Source organism: Heterodontus francisci, chromosome 11, assembly GCF_036365525.1.
Source record: "Heterodontus francisci isolate sHetFra1 chromosome 11, sHetFra1.hap1, whole genome shotgun sequence".
NCBI lineage: Eukaryota > Metazoa > Chordata > Chondrichthyes > Heterodontiformes > Heterodontidae > Heterodontus > Heterodontus francisci.
Genome location: NC_090381.1, coordinates 58,260,064 through 58,274,924, shown reverse-complemented (window position 1 = coordinate 58,274,924; position 14,861 = coordinate 58,260,064). Strand labels below are relative to the sequence as shown.

At 45.3% G+C, this 14,861-nt stretch overlaps 1 protein-coding gene across 1 annotated transcript in view; it reads left to right on the top strand.

Moving 5' to 3' along the window:
- si (sucrase-isomaltase) overlaps positions 1-14,861 on the top strand; it is a 207,217-nt gene that overhangs the window by 164,860 nt on the left and 27,496 nt on the right. The window contains exons 41-43 of the mRNA XM_068042180.1: positions 8,618-8,766; positions 8,852-8,936; positions 9,032-9,088. Of these exons, the coding sequence (XP_067898281.1) occupies positions 8,618-8,766; positions 8,852-8,936; positions 9,032-9,088 (291 nt within the window). The remainder of the gene's footprint in view (positions 1-8,617; positions 8,767-8,851; positions 8,937-9,031; positions 9,089-14,861) is intronic.

Genomic DNA, 14,861 nt, shown 5'->3' with positions numbered 1-14,861 from the left:
GCTTTGGGCGCCCCACTGGTCACCTGGCCCCGGCTGCCTCATCATACAGAAGGTCCTTGGGCATGTGACCAGCTTCCATACTGTGGACATGTCTGATCCACCGAAGGGCCTCTGTTTGATTAGTGCCAACACACTTGGGAGCTCTGCCTTTGAGAGGGCTGCTGCATTTGTGATCTTGTCCTGCCAGGATATACCCATAATGTACCACAGACAGTGAAGAGGGAAATTATTGAGCTTCTTTTCCTGGTAGCTGTATGTTGCCCATGTTTCACAGCTATACAGCAAGGTGCTGAGACCACAGACCTTGTAAACCATCAAGAAAACTGTGGTCATGGGACAAGATGTTGTATCTCCACTCCTGATCACACTAAATAACACCCACTGGAAGTGCTTAGCAAATTCTGCTACCTTGGGTTCACGGTGACAGACAATGGGCTGAATTTTACCCTGCCCCAGTAGGTCAGTTGGTGGCATGGGGGGGCGGTGTAAAATTGAGCGGGAGGTTCTGGGAGGCCTACCCGTCCCGCTCCTGCCTCCGGTCGACTTTACGGCAGTCGGGGTGGGGGTGGGGTGGGGAGGGGAAGCGGCCTGCCCGCCTGAGGTCAGTCAAGGCCTTTAAGTGGCCACTTAATGGCCATTTAAGAGCCCGCACCCACCTCCATGGGTATTTTACCCGTGGCAAGCGGGTGAGCTGGGGACGTGAAAGGCCGCCCAATGAAAGCTGCTGGCCATTCCGCGCCCCAGGGGAGTTCAGGGGTGGTGGTTGCGGGCCATGGCAGTCGGGCACAGGGTGTCTAATTGAGGGCCGCCTCCACCTCCCAACCCACCCACAGGACACCCCCCTCTCCCCAAACGACCACTTCAGCCTCACCAAGGAAAGACCGATTTGCCTGGTGAGGCAAGCCCAACTTACCTTCACTCCTGTAGCCATCTGGTCGGCTGGGCTGCGGTCCCAGCAGTGACCACCGCTCCCAGTGGTGCTGCTGGGCCTAGGAGCTTCCAGCCCGCTGATTGGCTGGCAACTACCTGAGGTGGGACCTCCTCCCTCAAGCGGGTGGAAGTCCTGCCTTGGGACAATTAAAGCCCAGAGACCCGTAAAATACAGGACGGATCCCTGGGCTAGGTGGAAGTGGGTTCGCCACCGACTTTTACATTGGTGGCGAATTCCCGTCCATCCAAGGTAAAATCCAGCCCAATTTGTCTCGTGATGCAGAGCTCGTTACATGCACAGGGAAAGCAGCTGCCATCTTTGGCCGACCTGCAAAATGCATATTAGGAACAATAATGGGGTTGATTTTGACCTTTTGGCACCCAAACATTTGGTTGGTGGAGCGCTGCTTGGCAATTGGTGGAGTGTTCCAGCCAGTGTGGTGCAGGAAAAGGGGTCCTGATGGAGAGCACAGCAAACCAAGCAGTAAGTCCCCGTAAACATATCACTGTGAGTGTGGGAGAACTTAACAAAATCCCTGAGAGTTACTAGGATTTTGTGTCCAAAGGAAAATTGACCCAATACCCCCTGAGTGAGCCAAGTAAGCCCATAAACTGAACGAGGTCAGGGGGACAGAGCAATTACAGGAGAAGGTCCCTGGCATTCCCCCTGACTGTGTGACAACCCAGTCCATGGCCAAGCAAGCTCCGTCAGAGGAAGTTGAACTGGCACTGCAGACAGATGACCCTGCTGTCTAGTTATCCAATTTAGAGGAACCAAAAGAGGTGTTCAACAGGTCTCCCTTGGTCAATGCTCAGCAAGCCGACCCAGTGTTGAAAAGGTTATCACAGTCTGCCCAAACTGAAGCTGAAGCAGAGGGACTTCCAGAGTGCTACTGTTTAAAGGATGAGGTGCTGATAAGGAAGTGGACACCTCCTCACAGACCCATGGATGAAGTGTGGGCAGTGGTTCACCAGGTAGTAGTGCCACCGAGGTACCTTAGGGAAGTATTGAGAATAGCCCACGAAATTCCAATGGCTGGACATGTCGGTATCTTAAAAACTCAAGCTTGCAAAAGACGGCATTTTACTGGCCACAACTCCACAAGAATGAGGTGGAATTCTGTAAAACCTGCCACATGTGCCAGGTTGTGGGGAAGCCCTAACCTGCAATAAAACCTGCACCCCTAATTCCCACGCCAGCTTTTGGGAAACCATTCAGCAGAGTGCTGGTGAATTGTGTGGGGCCCCTGCTGAAAACAAAAGGGATTTATTTTTATTATATTTTCACCATTACGATTTCCAGCTGCTATCCCTCTAAGAACTATCTCTGCCAAGGTAGTGGTGGAGGGGCTAACTCAATTCTCACCCGATATGGGCTGCCTGCTGAGATCCAGTCAGATCAGGACACAACTTTTTTGTCCAATATTTTTCAAAAGGTCATGGGTAATCTGGGCATAATCCAGCTAAAGTCCTCAGCCTACCAGCCACAGTCACAAGGGGCTTTGGAATGGTACCACCAGACCCTAAAGATAATGATCAGGTCATACTGCTATGAGTACCCCCATGACTGGGACAAAGAGCTGGGATTTCTTTTGTTTGCTTCCAGGGACTCACCCAATGAGTCCACTGGCTTTAGTCCCTTTGAATTAGTTTATGGACATGAGGTGAGAGGTCCTCTAAAACTAATCAAGGAGAGGTTTTTGGGACACAGGCCTTCCATGTTCGACTATATCTCCATGTTCCGTGAGCGGTTCACAAGAGCTTGTGCGGTGGCTCAGGAACACCTAAAAACCTCCTAGACAACTATGAAAAGGCAGGCAGATAAGCATGCCAAAGTCAGAACATTTCAGCCCTGAGACCATGAATTAGTGCTATTACCAATGCAGGGTGAACCACTGAAAGCCCTGTTCAGTGGCCCGTACAGAGGAATAAAGAGAATAAGTGAGGTGAATTATTTAATTGACACCCCAGACCATAGGAAAAAGTAAAGACTGTGCCACATCAATATGTTAAAACGGTATCACAGGAAGGGGACAAACAAGCACATGTCTGTCAGGCAGTCAGGAAAGAGGAGAGTGAAAAGGACAGTGAGAGTGAGTTAGAGGGAGGCCTGGAGGATTCCCAGATCAAACCCCCTACCGTCTGGTTAGCTAACCCTGAAATGTTAGGGAAATTAGACACCGCACTTTCCTATTTAAGTGCAGAGCAGAGAGGAGACTTAACAAGGCTGCTCACAGGGACATGCAGGGACAAACCTAACCCTACATGATGTGGATGTAGGAGAGACCCCTCCCATAAAACAAAATCTCAATCGCCTCAGTCCAGGAAACTGACCCAGGTTCGGGAGGAAATTCAGTATAAGCTGGAGCACAAGCTGATTGAGCCCAGTCAGAGCAGCTGGAGTTTACCCAGTTGTGCAGAGCCCAAGCCCGATGGTTCAACAAGGCTCTGCATTAATTATAGGAAGGTTAATGCAGCAACCAGAGTTGACTCCTACCCAATTCCTCAACTGGAAGACTTTATTGATAAGAGTAGGAAACGCCACATACAGAACCAAGATAGACTTGTTAAAAGGATACTGGCAGTTTTCCTTAACAACCTGAGCTAAAGAGATCTCAGCTTTTGTCACCCCAGACAGCTTATTCCAGTGCTAGGTCATGTCATTTTGATTAAGAAATGCCCCCAGCCACCTTCCAAAGGCTGATGAACCAGGCAGTTCTGGCTGGCCTACCCAACTGTGTAGTGTACCTGGATGCTCTGTTAGTGTACTGTGACACCTGGGGAGACCACCTAGTCCAATTATAAGCCCTCTTCTGAAGGTTACAGTCAGCTGATCTAGTAGTAAATCTTTCAAAGAGCGAGTTCACTAAAGCTTGGGTAGCTTACCTAGGGTATGTTGTGGGTCAAGGGTGAGTGCTGCCCAGAGCAGCAAATGTACAGGCGTTGATGGATTTTCCATCCCCACTACCAAATAAGAAATAATATGATTTTGGGTTTTACCGCAAGTCCGTCCCAAACTTCAGCACTATAGTCGTCCCACTGACAGACTTGTGACAGAAAAGAGCGAAGGTAATGTGGTCAGGGAAGTGCCAAACAGCTTTTGAGAGACTGAAAGCCATTCTAACCAACAAACCAGTGCTGGCAGCTCCAAACTTTAACAAACCATTTAAAGGCAGTAACCTAGGGGTAGGTGCTGTCCTGCTCCAAGATGATGAGTCAGACATTGAGAGATCAGTTGGCTATTTCACCAAAAAATTCAACAGACATCAAAACTCTACTGTGGAGAAGGAATCTCTGGGACCATTGCTGGCTCTCAAGCACTTTGAAGTATATGTCCAAAATGGATATAGAGACACTGTAGGTTATACCGACCATAATCCTTTGACATTTGTGGAGAAATTCAAAACCCATAATGCAAGACTTTTCAATGGAGTCTATTTTTGCAAAATTATCACCTAAAGATTATCCACATTGCAGGAAAAAACAATGTGATTGCTGGTGCTTTATCCAGAGATTAACTCAGCACGGAATCATCCCTGATGAAAACGAAACCAGGGCATAGCTATGGCAGTGTGAGATTGATAAGTGAGTGTTTGACGATGTACATTTTCTTTTTTTTATTTCTGACCTTATAATGAAATGTTCCTGTTGTCACCTTTCATTTCGCATAGTGTGGCGTTGTGACGCAAACGTGCTACGTTGAACATGGTTTTTTAATTCACCAGCCGGAACCTTGAGTTAAATTTAAAAGGAAAAGAAACAGATAAAAGGTGACTCTACTAGCAGCTAGGATGGCCACCCCAATTTGCATCACTATGCTCCACATTCCATTGCATTGAGGTGGAGACGAATTGTCTGCACAGTCCCAGAAAGAATAATGAACTGGGGAATCTGAGTGAACTATCTGTCCTATTTTCATTAGCAAGACATTAAGGCCATCATCTGGACATTAAACTGGTGGAAACGAACCACTCAAAACTAATCACTTGAACAATGTGACCATGGTTGAGAGAAGGGAATTCCAAGACATGGACAGACTAAGTTGCAAGAGGGACTACACACTAGTAACCACCATGTTGGATCACTGGGGGATGGTCATGTGACAGGCCCAGCATCTGTGTGCTTAAGCTGAAATTTTCTCTGCAGCAACCAGACAAGCAAGTAGACACCAACAAGAGAAGACCTAAATGGGATCCCTCCTCTCTCTCACCAATCCACCTTGCAAGCTTCAAACCCTGCCTGCTGGCTGTAACCACCTATGCTTATCACTGCTGCAGACAGGGACTCCTTGAAGGAAATCATCCACATCGTTGTCTCCAGAAGAACCACTGAATAAGCTGTCCACATCTTCAAACCAGAACTCTCAGGACCATCAAATTCAGCCTGAAGCCAGCTGAGTCACCAACCTCCACAGACTGTATACCCCATTTTATTTCTCTGGATTCTAATTCAACCAATCCATCCTTCCCCACTCTGTAACCTATTTGGGTATGTGTGTGAACCTCGAGTGTTGGATGTGTGTGTGTGAAATTTGGAGCATAGTTTATTATTTTGCTTAGATTGGTTTAATTACAATGAAGCTAATCTCTTTCTTTGTTAAACTCAAGAAAACCGATTGGTTCTTTTTTGATCATAGAATGTAAATGGTTAAACACTCACTAAATTGCTAAGTATATCCACTTTAAAAAAATAAATAAATCTGTTGTGGTCAAGCAAAGGGAGGGAAAGAGGGGAGCCCTTCGACCTCTCCTCACCTGATCGTAACAATTGTAATAATATTGCATAAACAATTTAATATGGCACATTTTTCCAATCTGAGGAAAATAGGAGTGTTAGCTCAGACAAATTACTTTCCACGATTTCTGAAATCCATGGCAACTGGAGACAGCAAACAACACAAATAATTTGAGGAGCACAGCCACCAAGAAGCAAGACAGAGATTTGTTTACCTGCCTCTCACTTTGCCTTGTCAGTAAAATAATATATTTTGATGAATGAATGTTCTGTTAATTACATTATGTAGGTCTTGGAAAGAATACATAGATAAAAATGTATAGTCTCATGTCTAAAGTTTGCATGTTGATGAAACTTGCATTAGAGCTAAAGTAGTTTCTTTTCACATTCCATTTAATTGAAATAATTTTAGCGCAATATGCATTGAATGTGACTTTAGTAATAAGCTGATCTTGCAAGAGTGGTGGTAAAACTGAATAAATCACACAGCTTAAATCCTGTCATACTTAAGTACTAGGGTTTTAGACTTTTCTGAAAAAGCAATCGCAGAACAAATACCTATTGATGAAAACCATGGTTAATGTATGATTTTAGCATATTATTTTTGGATATGTGCATTAATTTATTATCATGCGCATAGTTTTTTTAACCAATATACCATGTCCACCTGCTCACAGGTCCAGGGATAGAATGATAGGTTTGTTGATCAGAGAATAGTATGATAGAAAGCCAAGACAATGGTGTGGATTATTCTGGTCCCATGGAGAGGGAGTTGGAGGCAGGGGCAGCGGTGAGGTTGGGGCCGGGAAAATAGTGAGAAGCCACGTCGGTACGGAACCCTGACACATTCCCACCTCCGAGGGACTTTCCGGAGGCGGACTCGGAACCTGGTCAGCTGCCTGCTCCCCAGACTTGGGCAGCCAAGTAGGGCAATTAAGACCCCACTTAGGGACCATTTTGTGACAGCGCTGGTATTTTTCTGTCTTTGGATCGGCCTCACTGTGTGCAGAGGCTGCCAGCTCAATCGAAGCAGGCTGGGAAACCAGAGGAGCCAAAGGTGACATGCCCCAATGATGGGACAGTGGGGATGAAAGGCCACAACCATGTTTGTCACTACTTCTGTGGAGGATTTCCCCTTCAATCTGATGGCCATACTGACTCAGGCCTCTTTATCTGCTGACTTCAAGACAGGCGACCGAGGATGCCTCCAGTTGAGTTGCCCTCACGCTCACCTGCCTGTCTTGGCAGTGCCGACCTCTCCCAATGGGGCTGCTGGTCTGACATCACTGTAGGCCCTCTGATTGAGCTTCCAGCCTTGGGAACCTGTCTGCTGTCTTTAATATTACAGCAAGCACAGAGGTGGCCAATTAGGAGGCTGTCTCCCTGACGGGTTACACCAGCTAACATGCTGCTGACATGGGCGGGCTCAGGACCCCCATGTGGGCCTGACATTGGAGTCCCAGTGCTTGCTGGAAGATCCAACTCAACACCTTTGTTAAAATAGGACAGAAACATTGAGGTCATGAACAATATTCAAGGGAAACCAGAGCATTCGTTACATGAAGGCCTCATGATTGTTTTGGGTGAAGTTAGCTGATCTCAGCCAATAGGATTTGGGAAGCAATTGGAATGTTAATACGTATACACTTTCCAATGTACTAGGTGAGAGCAGTAATGCTGTCAGCTATGTTGCGCTGCCCCTTTCCCCACTCCGCTCCGCCCCCACTCCCCTTGTTGAGTGCCCTGCCGAGGGAGTGTACCCTTGGGTGAGATGCTCGAATGCTGGAGAGTGGTGACTGACCTAGCAGCAGTTAACATCTTCAGAAGAGAAGGGGGTAAATTCACAAAGTGTCATTATTAAAAGGACTGTTGGACTGTCAGAGATGCCATCTTCAGGATGAAAGATTAAACCGGGACCCTGTCTTCCCTGATGTAAAAGATCAAATGGCAATATTCAAAGCAGAGCAGGGAAGCTTCCTTTAGTGTCCTAGGAAACATTTATCCCCCAATCAACACAACCTGAAGTGGATTGGCTGCATCATTTGTATCACTACTGTCTGTAGGACGATGCTGTGCACAAATTGGCTGCCATGTTTGTCTGCATAGCAGTGACATTTCAAATGTACCTCATTAACTCAAAGCATTTTGCGATGGCCTGAGAAGTTACTATATAAATGCAATTTATTTATTTCTGATAAACAAGATATTCTATGTTATAGCCAAATACACCTCAATATGGACACATTCTTTTGGGCCTCCTTATCTCGAGAGACAATGGATATGCGCCTGGAGGTGGTCAGTGGTTTGTGAAGCAGCGCCTGGAGTGGCTATAAAGGCCAATTCTGGAGTGACAGGCTCTTCCACAGGTGCTGCAGAGAAATTTGTTTGTTGGGGCTGTTGCACAGTTGGCTCTCCCCTTGCGCCTCTGTCTTTTTTCCTGCCAACTACTAAGTCTCTTCGACTTAGGGACACATTAGGGACTGAATTTCCAAAGGATTTTCCCACTTGTCTGCTAAATTTTGCATGAACAGCTAATGAAACCATTGAGAAATGGGGTAAACAGGTATTTACACTGTTTGTCCAGGGACCTTGAATGCCTTTTCATCCAGGTTTTTCACAGCTCTTCAGTTGAAATTACAGCATATAAGCAAAATAACTCCCGTGGAAATTCATCCCTACATTTTTGGCAGCCTGTCTCTATTATAACTGGATCACCTAATTGTAATTTTTATATATGCATAATTTCTTGTATCTGCACAATCAACAGTCACACAAAGCAGTTACGCAGGATTTCTTGGAGGATTTCTTTTTTCCACATGGATTATAAAAAAGAAAACAAGACTTAATGCTGCAGAACATTTTAAATTTCTTCCAGGAAATGTTTAAGTGATTAGTGAATGAGTGTAGCTTTGGTTAAACCTGCTGGTTTAATTTTCATATTTTTACTTTTCAGAGACAGGACCCTGTGGCCTGGAATGAGACATTCAGAAATATCTCAAGGAATATTCTTCAAATACGTTACAAATTGTTGCCGTTTCTCTACACATTGATGTATGAAGCTCACCATAATGGCAGAACAGTAATAAGACCATTACTTCACGAGTAAGTATATTAAAATTATCTAGTACTCACTGATTAAAAAATGCTTCGTTCTTCAAACCATTCAAGATATTGTTTGCTTGTAAAGGTTTTTTGAAGATAAAAATACATGGGATATTGATCGACAGTTCCTTTGGGGAGGAGCAATGATGATTAGTCCTGCATTAGATGAGGTATGGCTCCATATTTATTTTATTGCACACTTACCTATTGACTGTCATTGATTATAAATACAAGTAAAATTTCACAAACATACTCTTCCTTTCAGGGGGCAACTTCTGTACATGCATATGTTCCTGACTCTTGCTGGTATGACTTGTTTACAGTAAGTTATTTCAAATTATACTTAAATTTTATATATGAATAAGTAAAACAATATAACAGGTGAAATTTTCAAAAATTTAGACCATAAAACCTCAATGTACTTTATTGTGCAACATACAAAGAACAAAGAACAGTACAGCACAGGAACAGGCCATTTGGCCCTCCAAGCCTGCGCCAATCTTGATGCCTGTCTAAACTAAAACCTTCTGCACTTCTGGGAACCGTATCCCTCTATTCCCATCTATTCATGTATTTGTCAAGATGCCTCTCAAACGTCGCTATCGTACCTGCTTCCACCACCTCCCCCGGCAGCAAGTTCCAGGCACTCACCACCCTCTGTGTAAAGAACTTGCCTCGCACATCCCCTCTAAACTTTGCCTCTCGCACCTTAAACCTATTTCTCCTAGTAACTGACTATTCCACCCTGGAAAAAGCTTCTGACTATCCACTCTGTCCATGCCACTCATAATTTTGTAAACCTCTATCATGTCGCTCCTCCACCTCCGTCGTTCCAGTGAAAACAATCCGAGTTCATCCAACCTTTCCTCATAGCTACTGCCCTCCAGACCAGGCAACATCCTGGTAAAACTCTTGTGTACCCTCTGCAAAGCCTCCACATCCTTCTGATAGTGTGGCGACCAGAATTGCACACAATATTCTAAGTGTGGCCTAATTAAGGTTCTGGACAACTGCAGCATGACTTGCCAATTTTTATACTCTGTGCCCCGACCGATGAAGGCAAGCATGCCGTATGCCTTATCCACATGCGTTGCCACTTTCAGTGACCTGTGGACCTGTACGCCCAGATCTCTCTGCCCGTCAATACTCCTAAGGGTTCTGCCATTTACTGTATATTTCCCACCTGTATTAGATCTTCCAAAATGCATTACCTCACATTTGTCCGGATTAAGCTCCATCTGCCATTTCTCCACCCAAGTCTCCAACCGATCTATATCCTGGTGTATCCTCTGACAATCCTCATCACTATCCGCAACTCCACCAACCTTTGTGTCGTCCGCAAATTTACTAATCAGACCAGCTACATTTTCTTCCAACTCATTTATATATACTACAAACAGCAGAGGTCCCAGCACTGAACCCTGCGGAACACCACTAGTCACATCCCTCCATTCAGAAAAGCACTGCAACCCTCTGTCTTCTGTGACCGAGCCAGTTCTGTATCCACTAAAATAAAAGCAAAATACTGCGGATGCTGGAAATCTGAAACAAAAACAAGAAATGCTGAAATCACTCAGCAGGTCTGGCAGCATCTGTGGAAAGAGAAGCAGAGTTAACGTTTCGGGTCAGTGACCCTTGCCAGCTCACCTCTGATCCCGTGTGACTTCACCTTTTGTACCAGCCTGCCATGAGGGACCTTGTCAAAGGCTTTACTGAAGTCTATATAGACAACATCCACTGCCCTTCCTTCATCAACCATCTTCGTTACTTCCTCAAAAACTCAATCAAGTTAGTGAGACACGACCTCCCCTTCACAAAACCATGCTGCCTCTCGCTAATAAGTTCATTTGTTTCCAAATGGGAGTAAATCCTGTCCCAAAGAATCCTCTCTAATAATTTCCCTACCACTGACGTAAGGCTCACCGGCCTCTAATTTCCTGGATTATCCTTGCTACCCTTCTTAAACAAAGGAACAACATTGGCTATTCTCCAGTCCTCTGGGACCTCACCTGTAGCCAATGAGGATACAAAGATTTCTGTCAAGGCCCCAGCAATTTCCACCCTTGCCTCCCTCAGTATTCTGGGGTAGATCCCATCAGGCCCTGGGGATTTATCTACCTTAATGCTTTGCAAGACGCCCAACACCTCCTCCTTTTGATAACAACATGACCCAGACTACCTACACTCCCTTCTCTCGACATCATCCACCAAGCCTTCCCTTTGGTGAATACTGATGCAAAGTCCTCATTTAATACCTCACCCATTTCCTCTGGCTCCACGCATAGATTCCCTCCTCTGTCCTTGACTGGGTCAACGCTGGCTCCCCTCTTGCTCTTTATATACATATAAAAAGCCTTGGGATTCTCCTTAATCCTGTTTGCCAATGACTTTTCATGACCCCTTTTAGCCCTCCTGATTCCTTGCTTAAGTTCCTTCCTACTGTCTTTATATTCCTCCAGGGATTCGTCTGTTCCTAGCCTTCTAGCCCTTTTGAATGCTTCCTTTTTTTTTGACTAGGCTCACAATATCCCTCGTTATCCAAGGTTCCCGAAACTTGCCAAACTTATCCTTTTTCCTCACAGGAACATGCTGATCCTGGATTCTAATTAACTGACATTTGAAAGATTCCCACATGTCAGATGTTGATTTACCCTCAAACATCCGCCCCCCATCTAAATTCTTCAGTTCCTGCCGAATATTGTTATAATTAGCCTTCCCCCAATTTAGCACGTTCACTCAAGGACTACTCTTATCCTTATCCACAACTACCTTAAAACTTACGGAATTATGGTCACTGTTCCCGAAATGCTCCCCTACTGAGACTTTGACCACTTGGCCCGGCTCATACCCCAATACCAGGTCCAGTATGGCCCCTTCCCTAGTTGGACTATCTACATATTGTTTCAAGAAGCCCTCCTGGATGCTTCTTACAAATTCTGCCCCATCCAAGCCCCTAGCATTAAGTGAGTCCCAATCAATATCGGGGAAGTTAAAATCACCCACCACTACAACCCTGTTGCTTTTACATCTTTCCAAAATCTGTCTACATGTCTGCTCCTCTCCCTCCCGCCGGCTGTTGGGAGGGCTGGAGTAAACCCCCAACATCGTGACTGCACCCTTCCTATTCCTGAACTCTACCCATATTGCCTCGCTGCATGACTCCCTCCAAGGTGTCCTCCCGCAGCACAGCTGTGATATTCTCCTTAACCAGTAATGCAACTCCCCCACCCCTTTTACATCACCCTCTATCCCGCCTGAAGCTTCTAAATCCCGGAACATTTAGCTGCCAATCCTGTCCTTCCCTCAACCAAGTCTCTGTAATAGCAACAACATCATAGTTCCAAGTACTAATCCAAGCTCTAAGTTCATCTGCCTTACCTGTTATACTCGCATTGAAACAAATGCACTTCAGACCACCAGTCCCGCCGTGCTGAGTAACATCTCCCTGCCTGCTCTTCCTCTTAGTCTTACTGGCCTTATTTACTAGCTCCCCCTGAGTTATTTCACCTGCTGTCCTACTGCTCTGGTTCCCACCCCCTGCCACACTAGTTTAAACCCTCCCGAGTGACACTAGCAAACCTCGCAGCCAGGATATTTGTGCCCCTCCAGTTTAGATGCAACCCGTCCTTCTTGTACAGGTCCCACCTGTCCCGGAAGAGATCCCAATGATCCAGATATCTGAAACCCTCCCTCCTACACAGTGGATGGTACAGTGGCGCAGTGGTTAGTGCCGCTGCCTCACAGCTCCAGCGACCTGGGTTTGGTTCTGGGTACTGCCTGTGCGGAGTTTGCAAGTTCTCCCTGTGACTGCGTGGGTTTCCGCCACGTGCTCTGGTTTCCTCCCACAGCCAAATAATTGCAGGTTGATAGGTAAATTGGCCATTATAAATTGCCCCTAGTGTAGGTAGGTAGTAGGAGAATGGTGGGGATGTGGTAGGGAATATGGGATGAATATAGGATTAGTCTAACTGGGTGGTTGTTGGTTGGCACAGACTCAGTGGGCTGAAGGGCCTGTTTCAGTGCTGTATCCATCTATGATCTGCACCAGCAGTTCAGCCATGTGTTTAGTTGCACTATCTTCCTATTTCTAGCCTTACTGGCACGTGGCACAAGTTAGGCAAAAATGTAGTCATTTAAAACCTTAGAGCAAAGCATCAGCATTCATGTCACTGTACGCAAGACCTATGATAATTAGGTTGGGGCTGGAATCAATCCATTGGGTGAGACCCTAATAATTTTGCAACTGTGAGTGGATTGTTTCTTAACAACATACATCATATTCTCCCGACAATCTTCTTGTTTAAAAGATGCCCACAACCAGTGATGCTGAGGCAACAATTGTCGATTGTTTCAATGTTATCAAATTTTCATATAGAAATCCTAATAATTCCTATTAACTGAAACACTTCCAAATTTTATTGATGTTTTTTGCCAATTATTCATTTTACCTGTCAAATGGACAGGTGCATTTTAACAAGAAGTCCTTCCAGGTTATGAATAGTTAATATCTGTCTTGGAATGATGATAAACAGAAACATACTGGTCTTCTGTCAGTCTATCATCTATAATTTGATATCATAACAGATCATTTCTTCCTGCTGAGCCTAGGATACTATAGTCCATTTTCTAATTGTCAGGTAATGATATTATCGTACATTCCTCCTTGAATTGGCTTTGCCTGCTTTCACAAAGTGATCATCAATCTGTTTCCAAATTTGAAATAAATTACCTTTATTATCTTTGTCTGTGCAGAAAGGAACATCAATGTTCAAAAGAAAAGGAATTGATTATTCTGTGGCAAACCATTTTTAAAATAATGCTTGGTGTGTTGCATAATAGTATGTTGGTTAATGTATTAAAGTGTCTAAACTCATCAGTTTGCCTGCAGAGTGTTAGTTATGATATTTGAATCTTGAGTTCATTTTTTTTATTTGGGGTGCCAAGAGTAGATTGTAAAAATGGCAAGAGATGGAAAGAAAGCGACTGTAGTCCAATCTAAAAGAATCAAATATTCTCTTCTTACGTTTGTCTGATCCTGATATCAATGTAGGAATCATGTAGGTAGAGGCAATGCTGAACAATTAGTCTAACTAGGAATAGCTGTTTCATTCCAATTTATATTAATTGAAGTCTTTGGCAGTCTCTATGGATGCTCAACTTGTTATCATTAATGTTTGTTGGACAAATCCCCTTCACAGTAAATTCCAGACAGCCTCACCAGAAGAGTTACATTATTCATTTTATTAAAGGGCATTTATTTCACTTGTACAAGTAGAAAGTGAGGAAAAGGAAATTTACATTTTCCTTCCAATTTACTTTGAAGAAATGGACGAGACTGTGTTGATGTATGAGCAATTCTTTCATCTTGCCTGAGTTTGTACCATTCTTTCCATTGAATCATGTGGTTAAGGGCTAAGACTCCAGAATTAAAGCACATAATTTAGATTGACACTCGAGTGAAGTACTGAGGATATGTTTTAATGTCAGATAAAGGGCAGGATTTTGTTCTGCCTTGGAAGGCGGGCACAGAGGCGGGGGTGCAAACAAAATGGTGGGGTGGGGTGCCGTTTCCGACGTCGCCTGGGCCCCCTCCCATTTTGTCCAGGGATGGGAAGCCCAAGGTCAGCCTTCCCGCCCAGACCAATTGAGGCCCTGAAGTGACCAACTCTTCCCGCCTCCACCTCTTTTATGAAAGCGGAGGAGCCTGACGCCGCCGGGAGACACTGCCAGGTAAAACCTGGCGGCCTCCTAGCAGGATCGGGGTGGGGGGTTCCCTCTTTTGGGGGAAATCCAGAGCCCCCAGAGGGCCCCCCATGGCGGTGATGGCTGTCTCCACCCCCCCCCCGGCAGCAATGTCTACCCCCTGGGAAGACACCCCCACCCTCACAAACAACCCCTCACTCTGTCAGCAAGGTCTGCCTAAATGGCCCTGGCAACTCCGACCCCACTTACCTCTCCCAGGGTCTTCTGTTTATCTGCAGTACCAGCAGTGGCTCCTGGAGGCGCTGCTGACCTTCCAATTGGCCAGCAGCTCTGAAGGCGGGAACTCATCCCCTATAGCAACGTTGTCCCTGATGACAGGCGGTTAATTGCCT